We start from the raw sequence: 17297 nt of genomic DNA on the forward strand, positions 1-17297 counted from the left end.
CATAAGAAAATATATACTTATTGTCCAATGTTAATTACAGAAATCTGTAGTATTAGCTCATTCGTGTAATGTGTATGCTTATAGAGAAGCTTCATACAAGTCTTAAGATGTATAACAATGGTATTTGCATTTAAACAGCTGGCTATGAGGAGTTAAAGGTAGAGTAGGTGATGTGGAGAAACCAGCTAACCTAGATTTTGAAAGTATCCAACCGTCAATGGAAATTATTGGACAGGCTTATTACAGGTCTGTGCAGATTTTTTGGTTTATTTCAGATGTCAGAGCATTTGATTAATTGATTGCTGTTGGGATGTTAAGAAAATTTTAGATAAATTAATTTTAAGACATTCAGTCATGAATCTGTTACAAATACATTCAAAATAGTTTGTATGGAGGAACCCAAAACTATGAGAAACTGAGTGAAGATGTAGCATTTCAGATGTAGCACTATTACTTCTCGATTTGTGAGTAGTAATTCTTATTGTTTTTGTAGCCAATAATAATTTGCAAACACAATTTATAATGCAAATGGTACAGGAGTGAACGTTATTCGCCGTTCGAATTTGGATATTGGATTAGCTCAACTCGAATTTCTCCAACCTAATACCTAAACACGACCATTTCAGCTGGTCTGTTTAAGCCGCATTTCAACCCAAAAGACTCGGAAGATTCGGCAAATTAGTCCCATCACGTATGAAGAAGCAACCACTTTTTGTGTCATTTTTGCGTGAAACGAAAACAATTGATTTGTATAAGTGAAGTCACTGGGACTAAAATTTCCGGCTAATTTGAGTGGAAACGCGGCTTGAGTCTTTGAATCGACCAATTTATTAACTTAACGTTACGACTTCAGAACTGTTCTACACTCGAGTGACAACAGAAAATGCTTAGTTGGGATCTCTTTTGAGTTGTTTAGCAATGGTTTTACCTCTTGGTCGGACCTGTCAATTTATAAACCAGGGTAACGGATGAATATTAAATATCCCCTTCTTGTCTTGGATATTCTGTGGGTGGGTGTCTTGGCCCGAGCTGCATGCTGTTATGTTGTAATGTTCACTGACACTGACTGCGGGCGGAAGTGACGTTAATTTCGTCCCGGTCGGTGAGCGCGCATTCAGTGGTAGGTCACCGTATATATTGTAAATAAAATGCGTAAGAATACATATGGTTCGATCAAAATGCTATTGTGTCGAATAAACACGTTATAGTGAATATATTTCATGATTGTGAGGACTTGAAAGTAAACGATTTCAGAGTTATTTGTATAAGTATTGAGCTTAAGCCGATGTACTGGTTGCTAACTAGCTTGTTCACAGTGGTGATGTGGATGAGACAACCGGGCTGGTTTGAGATGCCCATTGTTACAGAATAAATAATAATTAAATGTGATAATTATTACAGCTGCAGTGTTATATCAGAGTGTTATATCAAACCGCGCAAAAGGGACGTGTTACACCACACAGCAGATCCATGTGTCAGAAATATCCAATCAAGTGCGTCACATTCATCAAGTCCGAAGTGTGTTGCATTCATTTGTACCATTCACGTAACTCAATGACACTTGAACACCGCCCCCCCCCCCCCCCCCGCACATTTAAGCGCGTATAACTATAAAGCATTATTAAACATGTATCTTTTTTTTCTCTGTGGATTAACAGCGCTTCAATGCTTAGCGATAGCTGTCGACTCGAGAGACGTCTTTCCAGTCGTGTGTACGTGTGGTAATCTTTGATGTAATAATCTAGCCATTCATATTTCGAAAGCCTTGTTATATAAAAGTGCGAGTAACAAGTAAGGGGTGGGGGTAAACCAGAGTTGTGTTTTGCGTTGCCTGGCACTGAATTTTTGAGCCTTTCCCCGAGATTTGGGGATAGTGTACTCAAAATCTCACAGTTTTCAAACAACTGTTTTTTAACAAACTTTCACATACCCGTATGTAGGTCATGTTCATTTGTATGGTTGTAATACAACCATTATGTGGCCATGTCCAACACTAGTCACTCAAATCAAAATAATATAAATAAACTAGGTAAAAGGTAGTGGGACGATAACAAGAGAATTGACAACAACCCAGGTGCACTAATGGTTCACAAGCATCCTGCAAAATAAATTAATAACCAGGGGAAGAACAAACAAAGAAAACACGCACATGGTTCAAATCAACAAGTGGCTTGTGATCTTGCAGGGTGTACTTAGTCTATTGTTTAGAAACATTGACCAAATGATGGCTCTATAGAGGGAGGAATGGTCCTGCTAGACCGTAAATGTTCCTCATTTATATAGCGCTTTTATCCAAAGCGCATTACAGTGTTGACTGACATTCACCCATTCATGCACACATTCACGAAGGACAGCCAGCTCATCAGGAGCAATTAGGGTGAGGCGTTTTGCTCAGGGACACCACGCCACTCAGCTAGGAGGAGCCGGGGATTGAACCAGCAACCTTGCTGTTACCAGCCAACCCGCTCTACGTATACATACCCATACATGTATACGTAGTATACATTGCTAGACACACGGGACTCATACTGGTGATCTCGCCTTTAGTTCTTCTTGTCAGGTATTACCTGACCTGAAGATGCTCACCATTGATTCACTGTTGATGTCATTGATAAGTGCCGCATTTAAAAATAGTTACAGTCCAAAGCTTCCCAAAAAGATTGGCATAGTGAAGGTTGCATTAAAATTGAAATGACATAGTTTCCAATATTTTATTTCCCCCAATGAATGCAATACACTGTTATTTTTCACCCCCTTACTCTGCTTTCCACCCCACTATCGTGATTATACCCTAACATTTTGCTATTTATTTTTCAGTTATGATAAATGGCATGCGGTGATTTCCAACATCCCAGAGGGATCGGTCTCAGATTGGTGAGTATACTTATCCATAGAGGTTTTCCATACATGCATGCATACATACTAGGTGTGTAACGGTTCAGGGGGTCACGGTTTTTGTCCAGTGAGCTCGGAGATAGCTAGATGGAGCAAACACAAGTTTTCAGACCAAAAAATCTTCAGAGAAAGAGCCACAGAATAGTGGAGGGCTGTACTCAATTCTACACAATTCTAACAGTCAAATAAGTTTTCTGAGTGGACTCAAATTCTTTCTAAAACAATGATAAATAAAAAAAATAATAATAATAAAAGCTGAATTGTTTCGGGTAAGTTAACTTGGAACAGATATTCTTACATTCACACAATACCTGACTGATTTCTGCTATTTTTAACAAATTCCTCTCAAATGATAGCTCTTAGATCATACAGGTAGGCTAACGATATAACTAACTATATAAACCCAATTAAAAGGGCAATGATGGATTAATAGATGGGCAATGCGATGATGTTAGTTTGACGATATTCTCTTGCAAAAATAAATGGTACATTGAAAGAATTTTGACAGCTTTTGTTCAGATTAGTCTTGATGTAAAGGCTGGGCATTGGAAAATATTAGATTGCTGATAACGATATTCAACCTTTTCCTTAATATTAAGCCCATTGTGTGGCAAATAAATCGTCTCTTGGTAAAGTATTGAAACAAATAAATGTATGTTTTACTTCTATTGTGGAGAATACATACTTTTTAACGTAATGTTCACCCGTTTGTGGCTATAAGAACCGTGCCTGTTTGTGCACCAAACCATGAGTGTAATCCTGTACAGCACAATTTATTATATACATGCATACGTGCATGCATACAAGTTTAGAGATCCACACAATACTCAACAATTTGTTAATAGCCTGGGGAGTTATCCTGCCCTTGCAATCAACACATTGTTCCATGTGGTTGCAGCTGTAGGTTGGAGAAGGCTGGAGATCGTCACAGGACAAGTGGCTCAGAGATCACCCCGAAAACCAACATGGTATGTTATAACCAGGTCTATCGCCAAGCCAAATTAAACTATTTTCTTTTAAGACTGCTGATCAGTCTGGTTGTTTCTATGTTTTCTGAAATTAGAACACAATTTGATAGATTAACAAACTAGTTTTGTTTAAAGCCCTCTTGTTGAAAATTAGCACCCTCCTCTTGAAACTTTTCATCAATAATATGTATATTTGAGGCTTGAAAAACGTTGAGGAACAACATAAAATATCCTTATCCGCAGACAATTTAGATTATTAATAATACTACTGGGCTTCCAATTATTATCATTCACAATGTTTTGTATATTTATTTTCCTATCTTCTATTTTAAATAAAATGTGAATTTATCTTAAGGAGGATTGCTCCACTTTGCTTCTTTTTGATTGTAGTTTTGACATTAGTGGTGATGGCTTAATACATCTTGTTTGCATGTGAATAGTTTTGATGAATCCCTAACATTCCTTATCTTTATCTATATATTGCAGTCTTATGAGGAGGGCTGCACCGGGATAACCTTTGATATATCAGAGATTACCTTTGCTGCTGATGAAGACAGCGATTGTTCAAATCAAGAAGCGGGTGGAGAGGAAGAAGAGGATGAGGAAACGGAAGAAATGGAGGAAGCAGAGGACGAGTTTGATCACTCGGAAAAGGAATGGGGAAAGTGTAACCTTTCCGAATCCGAGTTCTCTGATTCTGACCAATTGGAAAAAGATGGCTCTTATGAGATCAAATGTCTTTCTGAAGTGCATAAAAAAGTCCGGGAACTTTGTCCAGATTGCGGTGCGTTTTTCACTGTGGGCAAGCCTCACACATGCGAGTACAAAATCAAGCCAATTCTCTGCAATGTTTGTGGTAAGAGGCTCAAGGATGAGGCAGCCCTGAAAAGTCACAGCAGAATCCACACCGAAGACTACCGGCACTTCTGCAAGTTCTGTATGGAACCCTTTAAAACAAGAAATGATAAACTGACTCATCAGAGAGCCCACGTCCCTAATCAAAAGCCTTATAAATGCCCCGACTGTGCAATGACGTTTTCCAAGCTCCGGGCGCGAAATTTCCATTTGAAAGAACACCGGGGTCCCAACAGTGTCTCATGTCCACATTGTGCTTTGGTCTTCCCGGCTCCCCACTGCTTAAAGAGACACATGTTGGTGCACACTGGGGAGAGGCAGTTTGTGTGCGAGTTCTGCAGTCGATCATTCAACCAGCATGGCCACCTTAAATCCCACCTGCGACTGCACACTGGGGAGAAGCCCTACCAGTGCCAGCACTGTGACAAGAGCTTTAATCACAACGTCAGCCTGAAAAGTCACGTTATGCGGTACCATAACTCAGCTTTCGACTCAGGGACTATTGAACATGCAAAGGAGACGACGGAGAAGATAGAACTAACCATACCCAAGATAGACGAGATGAAAGAGGAGATGAGCACTGAGGATACGGGCGAGGGCGTTATCGATGAAGACCCCACACTCGAAGAAGAACCAAAGAAGCAGATCAAGAAGACCTATCATAGGTCCACTGGTAGACCCAAAGGAAGGCCCAAAAGAAATGCAGCTACCGAGGAGATCAGCTTGATTCCCGCTGTGCAAAGGGAGGCCCTGGACAGAATCACAGCAGCTGAGCTATCAGAGGAGTGCCCATTAAAGCTGGCATCTTCCAAAGACATTGAAAGCGATTGGAGTGACAGAGATCCAACCTCTGAACATACAGAGGAGGACGAGGCAGAGGAAATCAAGGGGAGAAAGCGGAAAGCCAGCCAGACAGACAGTGATTCAGATTTTGACCCTGCAGAGGCTAAGAAGAGACGGAAAAGCTTGCAAAAGCCAGGAAGTGTAGGAGGACGTAGAGGAAGGCAGAGGAATAGTAGATTGGTCTGAAAATCATGGTCTAATAATTTGCCAGAACTGAATGGGAGTAGCAACAACGTTTACGCAGAAGTAAAAGACGATACCTAGGAAGTATAATGCTTTTATATATGTAATATGAATATTGGATGGGGTGTGTTTCAAAACCTAAGAAATTATTCTTTTGAAAATGCATTTACTAAATGAATAATTTGGGGCTGATGGTGACTGTCTTGTCTTTCATGTGATGTCAGTACAAACTTGACTTTGTGTAATTGTTACCCATTCTTCACCAGAAACACTTGAACAAACGTCCTTATTTTGAGGTTCTACCGTCGTAGTTGATACAAGCAAACAAGACAATTGTTACCAACTAAATACTATGGGGGATAATGCGTCCTGAATTGGCTCTGGTTATGTCGCTACCCCCAGCTGGTCACCAAAAATCCTAACAGTGGACGCATCACTTTCTAAATACTGAAGCCTGGCTGCAGTTATTTGGGAAAAGTGGTGGTGAAACATTCTTTAGGTTAAAATGTGTTCATTAATTAGTTATTTATCTTTTTTTTTTCCAATTCAAGCATATTTTCATCAGTGTAAACAACATGATGAATTATAAATGTTCCTGTCTTTGTAAATTCTAGCCACTTGTTGCCTAATATCATTTTCTGTTCATATTTGTAAGCAAATAATGTTTTTGCTATTCACATTACGCAATTATTAACATCTTAATCAGCTGAAGTAAATAGTTTATTTATTCCCAGCTTGAAAGCGCTTTGGCTGTCCTTGACACCTTGAGAGCAATTTGCCGTGATACTATAAAAAGGGCAATGAAACTGTTGAAGAATGAGAATGTTAAATTGCTTCTTTAGATGTTATTACACTTTTGTTTGATTTAAGTGGAAATATTTTCGATGCAATTTTATATTATATGGCTATTGTTTTGGCCGACTGAAAGTATCTGTTGACCTATATTATATAAATATACAATTAATTATTAATTAATAAAATATCCCCTATTAATATTCTTTATTTACACTTGCGCATGACTATTTTAATGTCTGTCTGTCTGTAGGCATGCAAACTAGTCACCTTTCGGCGAAATTAGCCGTTTTTTTAACAAAATTGGCCACTTGTGTGATTCGTGGAGATCCCATTGAGAAAACATTGGGGGTGGGGGGGTCTACAGTCTGACGAAAACGAGACGATAACTAAATAAAAAAAAACTACGACGAAATCTTGTGACACTTTCGTTAACGAATAAAAACGAGACAAATGTAAGCGGGACGATTTGGGAAGCGATCCAATCAGAACTAAGCTCTTTATGTCGGGAAGTACTGATCATCCCGCCCGGCAGGTTAACTAGCAGGCGTTTGCTGCGTCGCAAGCAAGTGTCCCTTTGTAAACAGTTTGGCGCAACAATCACCAGTTAAAACACAACCAACTTGAAGTCATTGGTAGACGAGTCCTCCCAAAATTCACACAAAGATAAGCATCCTTAAACAGTTTTTTCTTTCAAGCTAATGTTATGTGTGTTTTTCGCTAAAATTGGAATACAATACAAGCTGAAAGAAACCACCGCTGTCCTGTAACGGTACCGGAGCTCTGTGCTGTCGACACCACAGCGGGGCACAGAAACAGGATTCACTGTGGTTTCTGTGACATGATAAACACTAAAAATGAATACTAATGTTTTATAAATAAAGCTATCTTAGTGGGAAAGCCACGCAACAGATAGCCGCGGTTACATACATTCTTATGACGGGAGAAAGGAGCAGAAAGAAGAGGATGAGGAAACGGAAGAAATGGAGGAAGCAGAGGACGAGTTTGATCACTCGGAAAAGGAATGGGGAAAGTGTAACCTTTCCGAATCCGAGTTCTCTGATTCTGACCAATTGGAAAAAGATGGCTCTTATGAGATCAAATGTCTTTCTGAAGTGCATAAAAAAGTCCGGGAACTTTGTCCAGATTGCGGTGCGTTTTTCACTGTGGGCAAGCCTCACACATGCGAGTACAAAATCAAGCCAATTCTCTGCAATGTTTGTGGTAAGAGGCTCAAGGATGAGGCAGCCCTGAAAAGTCACAGCAGAATCCACACCGAAGACTACCGGCACTTCTGCAAGTTCTGTATGGAACCCTTTAAAACAAGAAATGATAAACTGACTCATCAGAGAGCCCACGTCCCTAATCAAAAGCCTTATAAATGCCCCGACTGTGCAATGACGTTTTCCAAGCTCCGGGCGCGAAATTTCCATTTGAAAGAACACCGGGGTCCCAACAGTGTCTCATGTCCACATTGTGCTTTGGTCTTCCCGGCTCCCCACTGCTTAAAGAGACACATGTTGGTGCACACTGGGGAGAGGCAGTTTGTGTGCGAGTTCTGCAGTCGATCATTCAACCAGCATGGCCACCTTAAATCCCACCTGCGACTGCACACTGGGGAGAAGCCCTACCAGTGCCAGCACTGTGACAAGAGCTTTAATCACAACGTCAGCCTGAAAAGTCACGTTATGCGGTACCATAACTCAGCTTTCGACTCAGGGACTATTGAACATGCAAAGGAGACGACGGAGAAGATAGAACTAACCATACCCAAGATAGACGAGATGAAAGAGGAGATGAGCACTGAGGATACGGGCGAGGGCGTTATCGATGAAGACCCCACACTCGAAGAAGAACCAAAGAAGCAGATCAAGAAGACCTATCATAGGTCCACTGGTAGACCCAAAGGAAGGCCCAAAAGAAATGCAGCTACCGAGGAGATCAGCTTGATTCCCGCTGTGCAAAGGGAGGCCCTGGACAGAATCACAGCAGCTGAGCTATCAGAGGAGTGCCCATTAAAGCTGGCATCTTCCAAAGACATTGAAAGCGATTGGAGTGACAGAGATCCAACCTCTGAACATACAGAGGAGGACGAGGCAGAGGAAATCAAGGGGAGAAAGCGGAAAGCCAGCCAGACAGACAGTGATTCAGATTTTGACCCTGCAGAGGCTAAGAAGAGACGGAAAAGCTTGCAAAAGCCAGGAAGTGTAGGAGGACGTAGAGGAAGGCAGAGGAATAGTAGATTGGTCTGAAAATCATGGTCTAATAATTTGCCAGAACTGAATGGGAGTAGCAACAACGTTTACGCAGAAGTAAAAGACGATACCTAGGAAGTATAATGCTTTTATATATGTAATATGAATATTGGATGGGGTGTGTTTCAAAACCTAAGAAATTATTCTTTTGAAAATGCATTTACTAAATGAATAATTTGGGGCTGATGGTGACTGTCTTGTCTTTCATGTGATGTCAGTACAAACTTGACTTTGTGTAATTGTTACCCATTCTTCACCAGAAACACTTGAACAAACGTCCTTATTTTGAGGTTCTACCGTCGTAGTTGATACAAGCAAACAAGACAATTGTTACCAACTAAATACTATGGGGGATAATGCGTCCTGAATTGGCTCTGGTTATGTCGCTACCCCCAGCTGGTCACCAAAAATCCTAACAGTGGACGCATCACTTTCTAAATACTGAAGCCTGGCTGCAGTTATTTGGGAAAAGTGGTGGTGAAACATTCTTTAGGTTAAAATGTGTTCATTAATTAGTTATTTATCTTTTTTTTTTCCAATTCAAGCATATTTTCATCAGTGTAAACAACATGATGAATTATAAATGTTCCTGTCTTTGTAAATTCTAGCCACTTGTTGCCTAATATCATTTTCTGTTCATATTTGTAAGCAAATAATGTTTTTGCTATTCACATTACGCAATTATTAACATCTTAATCAGCTGAAGTAAATAGTTTATTTATTCCCAGCTTGAAAGCGCTTTGGCTGTCCTTGACACCTTGAGAGCAATTTGCCGTGATACTATAAAAAGGGCAATGAAACTGTTGAAGAATGAGAATGTTAAATTGCTTCTTTAGATGTTATTACACTTTTGTTTGATTTAAGTGGAAATATTTTCGATGCAATTTTATATTATATGGCTATTGTTTTGGCCGACTGAAAGTATCTGTTGACCTATATTATATAAATATACAATTAATTATTAATTAATAAAATATCCCCTATTAATATTCTTTATTTACACTTGCGCATGACTATTTTAATGTCTGTCTGTCTGTAGGCATGCAAACTAGTCACCTTTCGGCGAAATTAGCCGTTTTTTTAACAAAATTGGCCACTTGTGTGATTCGTGGAGATCCCATTGAGAAAACATTGGGGGTGGGGGGGTCTACAGTCTGACGAAAACGAGACGATAACTAAATAAAAAAAAACTACGACGAAATCTTGTGACACTTTCGTTAACGAATAAAAACGAGACAAATGTAAGCGGGACGATTTGGGAAGCGATCCAATCAGAACTAAGCTCTTTATGTCGGGAAGTACTGATCATCCCGCCCGGCAGGTTAACTAGCAGGCGTTTGCTGCGTCGCAAGCAAGTGTCCCTTTGTAAACAGTTTGGCGCAACAATCACCAGTTAAAACACAACCAACTTGAAGTCATTGGTAGACGAGTCCTCCCAAAATTCACACAAAGATAAGCATCCTTAAACAGTTTTTTCTTTCAAGCTAATGTTATGTGTGTTTTTCGCTAAAATTGGAATACAATACAAGCTGAAAGAAACCACCGCTGTCCTGTAACGGTACCGGAGCTCTGTGCTGTCGACACCACAGCGGGGCACAGAAACAGGATTCACTGTGGTTTCTGTGACATGATAAACACTAAAAATGAATACTAATGTTTTATAAATAAAGCTATCTTAGTGGGAAAGCCACGCAACAGATAGCCGCGGTTACATACATTCTTATGACGGGAGAAAGGAGCAGAAATATAGTAGGCCTATAGAGACAACTTGGAGCTGTGTGTGCGCGTATGTTTGAGTGAGAGACGGGAGTAAATGAGAGACAGAAAAATCGGACCCCCTCCATTCTACCTCACAGGTACAGAAGGCCTCCGACAAGGTTGGGCCACGGAGTACAAATAAAGCTAGTGCATCCCAGAACAACAACAGACCAAGAAGGACGCGTAATAATTATTAATAATAATAATAATAATAATAATAATAATAATAAATAAACTCTAGGGAGTTAAAAAAAATAAATATATATATATTTAAAAAAATGATATAATTTTTTTTAAATTGGACCTGTGTATATATATATATATATATATATATATATATAATATTTAAAAAAATATATATATATTAAAAAAATTTATATAAAAAATAAATAAGTTTGACCTGCACGCATCTTTTTTTTTTTTTTGATATGCACGCATCTTTTTTTTTGGACCTGCGTGCATGTCAAAATCAAAAAAAAAGATGCGCGCAGGTCCAAAAAAAAAGATGCGTGCAGGTCCAAAAAAAAGATGCGCGCAGGTCCAAAAAAAGAGATGCGCGCAGGTCCAAAAAAAAAGATGCGCGCAGGTCCAAAAAAAAAGATGTGCGCGGGTCCAATTTTTTAAATAATTTTTTTTTAATATATATATATATTTTATATATAATTTTTTTTATATAATTTTTTTAAATAATTTTTTTTTATATAATTTTTTTTAAATATTTATTTTATATATATATTATATATTATATATATATCATACCTGCAAACTAGTCACCTTTCGCCGTTTTCAACTCAAAATAGATAATTTACGTGAATCGTGTAGATCCAAAGAGTTTTTTTTTTTAAGGGGGGGGGGGGGGGGGGGGAGAAACGACGGCTGACCGACCAACCAATCAACCAACCATAGACTGTATAATAAGTAATAACCGGTAATAAGGGGTGCGCATAACTGGTACGCAAGTACGCATGCGCGCCCATAATCAGCGATGCGTAACGTCACTTGCGCCTTTGCGTAACTCACCGTCAGGTCATCAAAACGAAACTACACGTGTATCTTGTACTACTTCTGCGTCTCCCCACCTGCAAAAAAAAAAAGGCGGAGCCGGAGCGCTGTGTGCACCGCTGTGTGCACCGCGCGCACACTGGAGAACTGCGCAAAATCAGCTGATCGCAATATCCGTCACTGTGAGACATCGCTCCGTGGCAGTGACGGACTGGACCCCCGTCAACAATCCTACCCGACCGCAACCAAACACTCTCCCCCCCCTTATCATTAATTAATTAATTAATTAATTAATTAATTAATTAATCGCCTTTATTATTATCAAAACGACGCTACGTGGAGTGCGTACCGAACACCATCTCCTGGTACTCAAATGAGTAACTCACTAAAAAAGTTATGTGCACCCCTGATAATAACCGACTGTATAATGAGCCAGAAACAAGTTTGTTATCTTCACAATAAAAAAATCTTTGGCCAAATGATTCCACGTTCCACGTTCCATGTTCCACGACCACCAATCGCTATCAAGATATAACACAGCGCGCGTTTTTCCCCCCATCGTTCCAGTCCTGGAGTGGACTGCTCAGTCGTAACTGACCAGTTTATGGGTTAATAAATGTGCCATTTTTACTATAAGAAAATGTTGTCTTTTCCCTTTATTTTCTTCTGGGAGTACACCAGAATGCTTAATTTACATGTTAAAATAGCAGAATTTGGCTGGGGGGGATGCCCCCAGACCCCCCTACAACGGTTTAGTTTGTCACCTTTTTCAACCCTTACGAGTTTGCAGGTATGTGTCTGTCTCATTAAATTACCAACAACAAAACTTTATACTCTTAATCTATGCCGCCAAGATTTTTTCAAAGCATTTAGTCTCTTTGACCGCAATACGATTATATCTGCGGACGTCTTTAGGGAAATGTAATTGACGCTGATGATCCAAAGACTAGTTTGCCGTTTTTATATTGGCTTGATTTACTTCCAATAGTTACTATAGCAGCGAGGAGATCTGCGTGCCGGCAGGAGGTAGGCTATGTGATTTCTCGGTCCCCAAGCCGATTGAACTTCTTGTTGAGCTGCTACAGCGGCCACAATGGAGATAAAGGAAAACATCTGGAGATTAAGCAGGACGCTGATTGGAATCGCTATGAATATATAGCCCTGTTAAATTGTGTGGTTGAAAATGTGGACCGTATGGAGCATGGAAACAGGATTTTCTGATGGGACTCGCAACTTCGCATCTCAAAAGGCGGGTTCGAAGCGGTCGTGACCAAGCGGATTCATTCATTGGTTAACTCCGCCTTCCATCAGGTATTCCGGAAGTCGGATGTCCTAAGAGGAAATGTTGTTTTCATTCTATGATCTTTAGCTCAGCTTGTACGCTGACCGGTTTACTAAAGTTCTGACGGTATAATAAGTAGTAAGTGCTATCTTCTTCAGTATTATCTGATTCATATTCATAACTCATGATTACTGTCATAGTCATTTTAAGACGATGCCCCGAAATGGATGTTGTAGTCTAGCTGTCAGAGTTAGCTCATTAGCTTCGACAAAATATAAATGAATACGTATTGAGCAACATCACAGTGTGTTCACATTACATTTTTCAAGGACATATGCCACAAACTAAATTACGTTGTGCAATGCAAATTGGAAAACGTTAGACGCCTGACTTGCACTCGTACACACAATACTTTGTATTCAGTGTACTTTGTTGCAGTGTGCATTGCATGCATTTGGAATGATTTTTAGATTCTTGGATTTCATTTCAACAAAATACTGACACTGTCAACGTACTGTTTCTTAAACCTGTGGCTGTTTCCTTGATCCTCAACTATATAAATGTTAACTCGCCCACAGTTTAAAAAAATCGCACCCAGACTAATGTGCCTCATATCATGTGACTTTAGCACAAGATCAGTGTTCCGATTTAAAAGCTCTTTACGTTTCGGTTACTTGGCTGCTTGGCATTTAGTATAATGATCTATGAGCTCTAAATGTTAAACGCTCTCCCCTGCAGTAACTGGGATGGTAACATGGAAAGAGACAATCCACAAAAAGAAGGTGCGGAAGGACTGAATATATGTGATCAACCAACCGAGAGTCCTGGCGCATATGGTACAGTTATTTTCAACCGTTGATTGCAAAGTTTTATTTACGTAGTATCCCCTATTCATCTCACTTTTACTTTTTTGTTTTCCATTATAGCTGATACATTGGCAACGTCTCTCTCGCTGTTGGGCAGTCACATGTTTCCATATCACGGTGAGGTTGTGGACAGAGATGTTAAAACCAGTGTAAGCACAGAAGACCCCGTAGAGACACTGCTGCCAGACCCTACAGCAGTCGAGCGGACGTCAACCTTAGAGGCCGAACTGAACCAGAAGGCTGACACAGAGAGGCAGGAGTCTGAAGACATCGGCCTACCTGCTCAGTCAGATGAAGTCGTTCTGGCTGAGGCTTCCATTAATAATGGTAAAGACAGTTCTGGGGAGTTTGTAGTTGCGTTGCTGGCAGGGAGTAAGCTAGAGGAGCAAGGTGTGGGCACAGAGGGCACATCAACCGTGTTGTCTGAGAGCATCGCTGAAGAGGCTCCCCCTCTATCCCACCGTGATGAGGATGTGACAGCTGAGAGCTGGAGGCAGCACCGCAAGCATGTCTTTGTCCTCAGTGAAGCAGGCAAGCCTATATACTCCCGCTATGGCAGCGAAGAGGCTCTTTCATCCACCATGGGAGTGATGATGGCCCTTGTGTCTTTCGTCCAGAGTGGGGACAACATGATCCGATCTGTTTATTCAGGTGAGACTTCATAGCGCTGGGATCGCCCCATTTCTACCTCTAATTTTATAAATACACCAACACTAAAAGGCTTCTTATAATCTTATGCCTAAGCTCTCCTCCCTTTCCCTTCTCAGAGGAGCACACAGTCGTGTTCGTGCAGAAGGGTCCCCTGGTTCTGGTGTGTGTGGCCAACAGCCGGCAGTCAGAGCAGCAACTCCGCGACGAGCTCCTCTACGTGTACTACCAGATCATCAGCATGCTCACCCAGGCCAGCATCGCCCGCATCTTCGAGCACAAGAAGAACTACGACCTGCGCCGCCTGCTGGCCGGTTCAGAGAAGATCCTGGACGGCTTGCTGGACCTGGTCGACTGGGACCCCAGCTTTCTGCTGGCAGCCGTGCACTGCCTGCCCCTGCCCTCCTCTCTCAGGGACTCTCTGAGCCAGATCCTGCAGAAGGCCATCACCCCTAACCTGGTGTTCTCCATTCTCATCGCAAAGAAGCAGCTGGTCACCATCGTCCAGGAGAAGACGGTGATCGAGGACGCCCGGCTAGAGCCCGCCGACGTCCACCTGCTGCTCAACCTGATCGGCGCCTCATCGGCCTTCCAGGCCGGGGAGATCTGGACTCCCATCTGCCTGCCTCTCTTTAACCCCGACTGTTACTTTTATGCTTACATATCCTACCTGGACCCTCCGGAATGCACTGTTTGCCTCCTGCTTCTCTCCACCGATAAGGAGGCTTTCTACGCCGTGGCAGAGTGCAAGAGAAGGATAGAGGAGGCCATGGTGGCCCAGAACTCTTTGAGCCTCATAGAAAAAGCCCAGTCGTACAGCGTGAGCCAGGTGGGCGTCTCGGACCTCAGGCACTTCATGTACAAGCCCTTCGACGTGCCCGATAACCACCGCCAGCTCACCCAGTTCACCAGGTCTGTGTGCGTTTGTGTTGTGTGCATTGTGTTTGGATGTCATTCACATAGGTCGTGGTACTACATATAAGAGTAAATGCTTTGCTTTTTTTGGAAGCATTGTGAGCTCCAAATGTGCATTTGCAGGATTTCTGCATGCTGATGCAGCACAGCCCCATATAACAAAAATAATCAATATTAATCAATTACTCAAAACTACTAAAAACAAACATAATGATTTACTCTATGATTACCTTAATGAGTAGTTCTTTCCAGCTCCATATTAACTAACAAATTGATAAGTATGAGACCATTAACAATTGTGATTATAATTAGTTGAATATAAATAACCCTAAGCCATTTCACTGATGACAACGTGCATGGCTTTGCTAATCCTCAGAGTTATTCCCCCTCAAAATATAGCCTTTTTGTTCACATAATTTCTTCTTCCCCTGGTGGGGTGTTCCCCCTGCAGCCCAGAGATGGAAGCTCCATACAGCAGCGATGAAGAGAAGATGAGACTGCTGGACCTCTACCGTTACATGCACAGCCGCATCCACAGCTCCTCCCGGCCCCTCAAACTCATCTACCATGTAGCCGAGCGGGAGACCCTGCTGGCCTGGGTACGTAAGCATAGCTTCGCTGTTAAAGGTGCTGTAAGTAACATTTGACAGTTGTTACGAGAGAGAGTTGGAGCAGAAGGCTGGATTTTGAAAACAACCCAAAAAAAAAACCTTCCTCTCTGCTCCCTGCCTTCCAACGTTTCATTGGCATTGAGATGACAACAGTCTAAGTGAACGTGATTGACAGATAAGCTTGATTCCCAAATCAAATCAGGGAAGCAATGTCCTGATTGGTCAGAATGTGTCTGAGTGGTTTATAATCAAAATGGTCTCATACAACCAGATGAGATATTCTCACAGAGCATTTCACAACCTAATAGCAGAGGCATCTCTAACAAAGTTCACTCACATTATGCCTGAAGTCTTACCTACAACATCTTTACAAACGGAGTCAAGAGTCAAGTCTGTGTTTTCTCATCCTTCTCAATGTCTTAGGTCACAAGTAAATTTGAGCTGTACACGTGCTTCAGTCCCCTGGTGACAAAGGCCTGCGCCATCACAGCGATCACCAAGCTCCTGCGGTGGATCAAGAAGGAGGAGGACCGTCTCTTCATACGGTACCCGCCCAAGTACTCCACCACCCCCAACCCCAGCAAGAGTTCCCGCAAGTCTGAGCAGCAGGACTCCACAGATAATGGCTTCATGTCTCTGCTATAGGGGGGTCTCTGTGTCGACCCTGCTGCTGTTGTTCTTACCGTCACTGGTTTGCACACTGGCCACTGGGAACTCTTTGGACTTTGGTCTTCAACACTACGTCTTACACTATTTAATTTAATGGACACTGGCATTCCTCCCCACCCTGATCAGAAAGCAGAGTCTGGGAAAGACAGCATTTGAGACAGGAAATGTATAGCATCATGCGGTAGAATCAAAAAGAAGTATTGTAAAGCTATTATGTTTTATATTTTATTGCAACAGCAGTGAGGGGATTTCCTCACAATGACGGGGAATGTAATGAAGCAAAGGTTGAAGGACATGGTATTGGATTCGGTTCGGCCCACCTATTTGCAACCGTTTCCTTTTGAGGTAATTAATTGGGTCATGAAGTAATATCTATGTTACGCACACAAATTATTTGGGCGAAATAACCACTAGAACATTATGAGCCTGGCTAAATTGTATTAGTCCATTAGCAGGTCTAACTTTATTCAGGTTACCTTTGTGAATAAAACCAAGTGTGATCCTCAATCTGATAAAAATCTCATCTCATGATATATGTCCTCCTTGTTTGAATTGCGTTCATCCAATGTCATAAGACTACTTTTGATAGATACTGTACTTCTTTCTCGAAACTGGTTCTAACTGTTAATTAAATTAGGTTCTGCACAGGTGATGAGATTTTATGATGAATGACAAGTCTTCTCCTTTTGAAACTGTATTTATTTGTGTGAGAAAATATTGTCTTGGAAAGATTGAAGATCTTGCAGAACAATTTA

At 41.3% G+C, this 17297-nt stretch overlaps 3 protein-coding genes across 3 annotated transcripts; all 3 read left to right on the plus strand.

The window, feature by feature from the left end:
- Positions 1-1113: 1113 nt before the first annotated feature.
- LOC311338770 (uncharacterized protein) lies at positions 1114-6750 on the plus strand. Its single transcript, XM_084464093.1, has 5 exons — positions 1114-1120; positions 1659-1712; positions 2818-2874; positions 3794-3863; positions 4350-6750. Exons 2-5 carry the CDS (start codon positions 1666-1668, stop codon positions 5745-5747), a joined length of 1572 nt encoding a protein of 523 aa, XP_084320219.1. The 5' UTR covers positions 1114-1120; positions 1659-1665; the 3' UTR covers positions 5748-6750.
- Positions 6751-7501: 751 nt separating this feature from the next.
- LOC311338725 (uncharacterized protein) lies at positions 7502-9791 on the plus strand. The gene has a single exon (XM_084464042.1). It carries the CDS (start codon positions 7520-7522, stop codon positions 8786-8788), a length of 1269 nt encoding a protein of 422 aa, XP_084320168.1. The 5' UTR covers positions 7502-7519; the 3' UTR covers positions 8789-9791.
- Positions 9792-12875: 3084 nt separating this feature from the next.
- On the plus strand, positions 12876-17137 carry mon1bb (MON1 secretory trafficking family member Bb). Its single transcript, XM_084463555.1, has 6 exons — positions 12876-12971; positions 13572-13669; positions 13760-14350; positions 14467-15259; positions 15714-15861; positions 16297-17137. The coding sequence occupies exons 2-6, from the start codon at positions 13588-13590 to the stop codon at positions 16516-16518; spliced, it is 1836 nt and encodes a 611-aa protein (XP_084319681.1). The 5' UTR covers positions 12876-12971; positions 13572-13587; the 3' UTR covers positions 16519-17137.
- The last annotated feature ends 160 nt before the right edge of the window (positions 17138-17297 follow it).

The sequence above is a fragment of the Micromesistius poutassou genome (genome assembly GCF_964030765.1).
Source record: "Micromesistius poutassou genome assembly, chromosome: 2".
NCBI classification, from domain to species: Eukaryota; Metazoa; Chordata; class Actinopteri; order Gadiformes; family Gadidae; genus Micromesistius; species Micromesistius poutassou.

Excerpts from the sequence above, each read along its gene's own strand:
- LOC311338770 (XM_084464093.1), top strand. The coding sequence starts at position 1,666 with ATGCTTAGCGATAGCTGTCGACTCGAGAGACGTCTTTCCAGTCGTGT. Across the intron at positions 1,713-2,817 it reads AGACGTCTTTCCAGTCGTGT|TTATGATAAATGGCATGCGG; the intron begins GTACGTGTGGTA and ends TTTATTTTTCAG. Across the intron at positions 3,864-4,349 it reads TCACCCCGAAAACCAACATG|TCTTATGAGGAGGGCTGCAC; the intron begins GTATGTTATAAC and ends TATATATTGCAG.
- LOC311338725 (XM_084464042.1), top strand. The coding sequence starts at position 7,520 with ATGGAGGAAGCAGAGGACGAGTTTGATCACTCGGAAAAGGAATGGGGA.
- mon1bb (XM_084463555.1), top strand. The coding sequence starts at position 13,588 with ATGGAAAGAGACAATCCACAAAAAGAAGGTGCGGAAGGACTGAATATA. Across the intron at positions 13,670-13,759 it reads CGAGAGTCCTGGCGCATATG|CTGATACATTGGCAACGTCT; the intron begins GTACAGTTATTT and ends TTTCCATTATAG. Across the intron at positions 15,260-15,713 it reads CAGCTCACCCAGTTCACCAG|CCCAGAGATGGAAGCTCCAT; the intron begins GTCTGTGTGCGT and ends TTCCCCCTGCAG.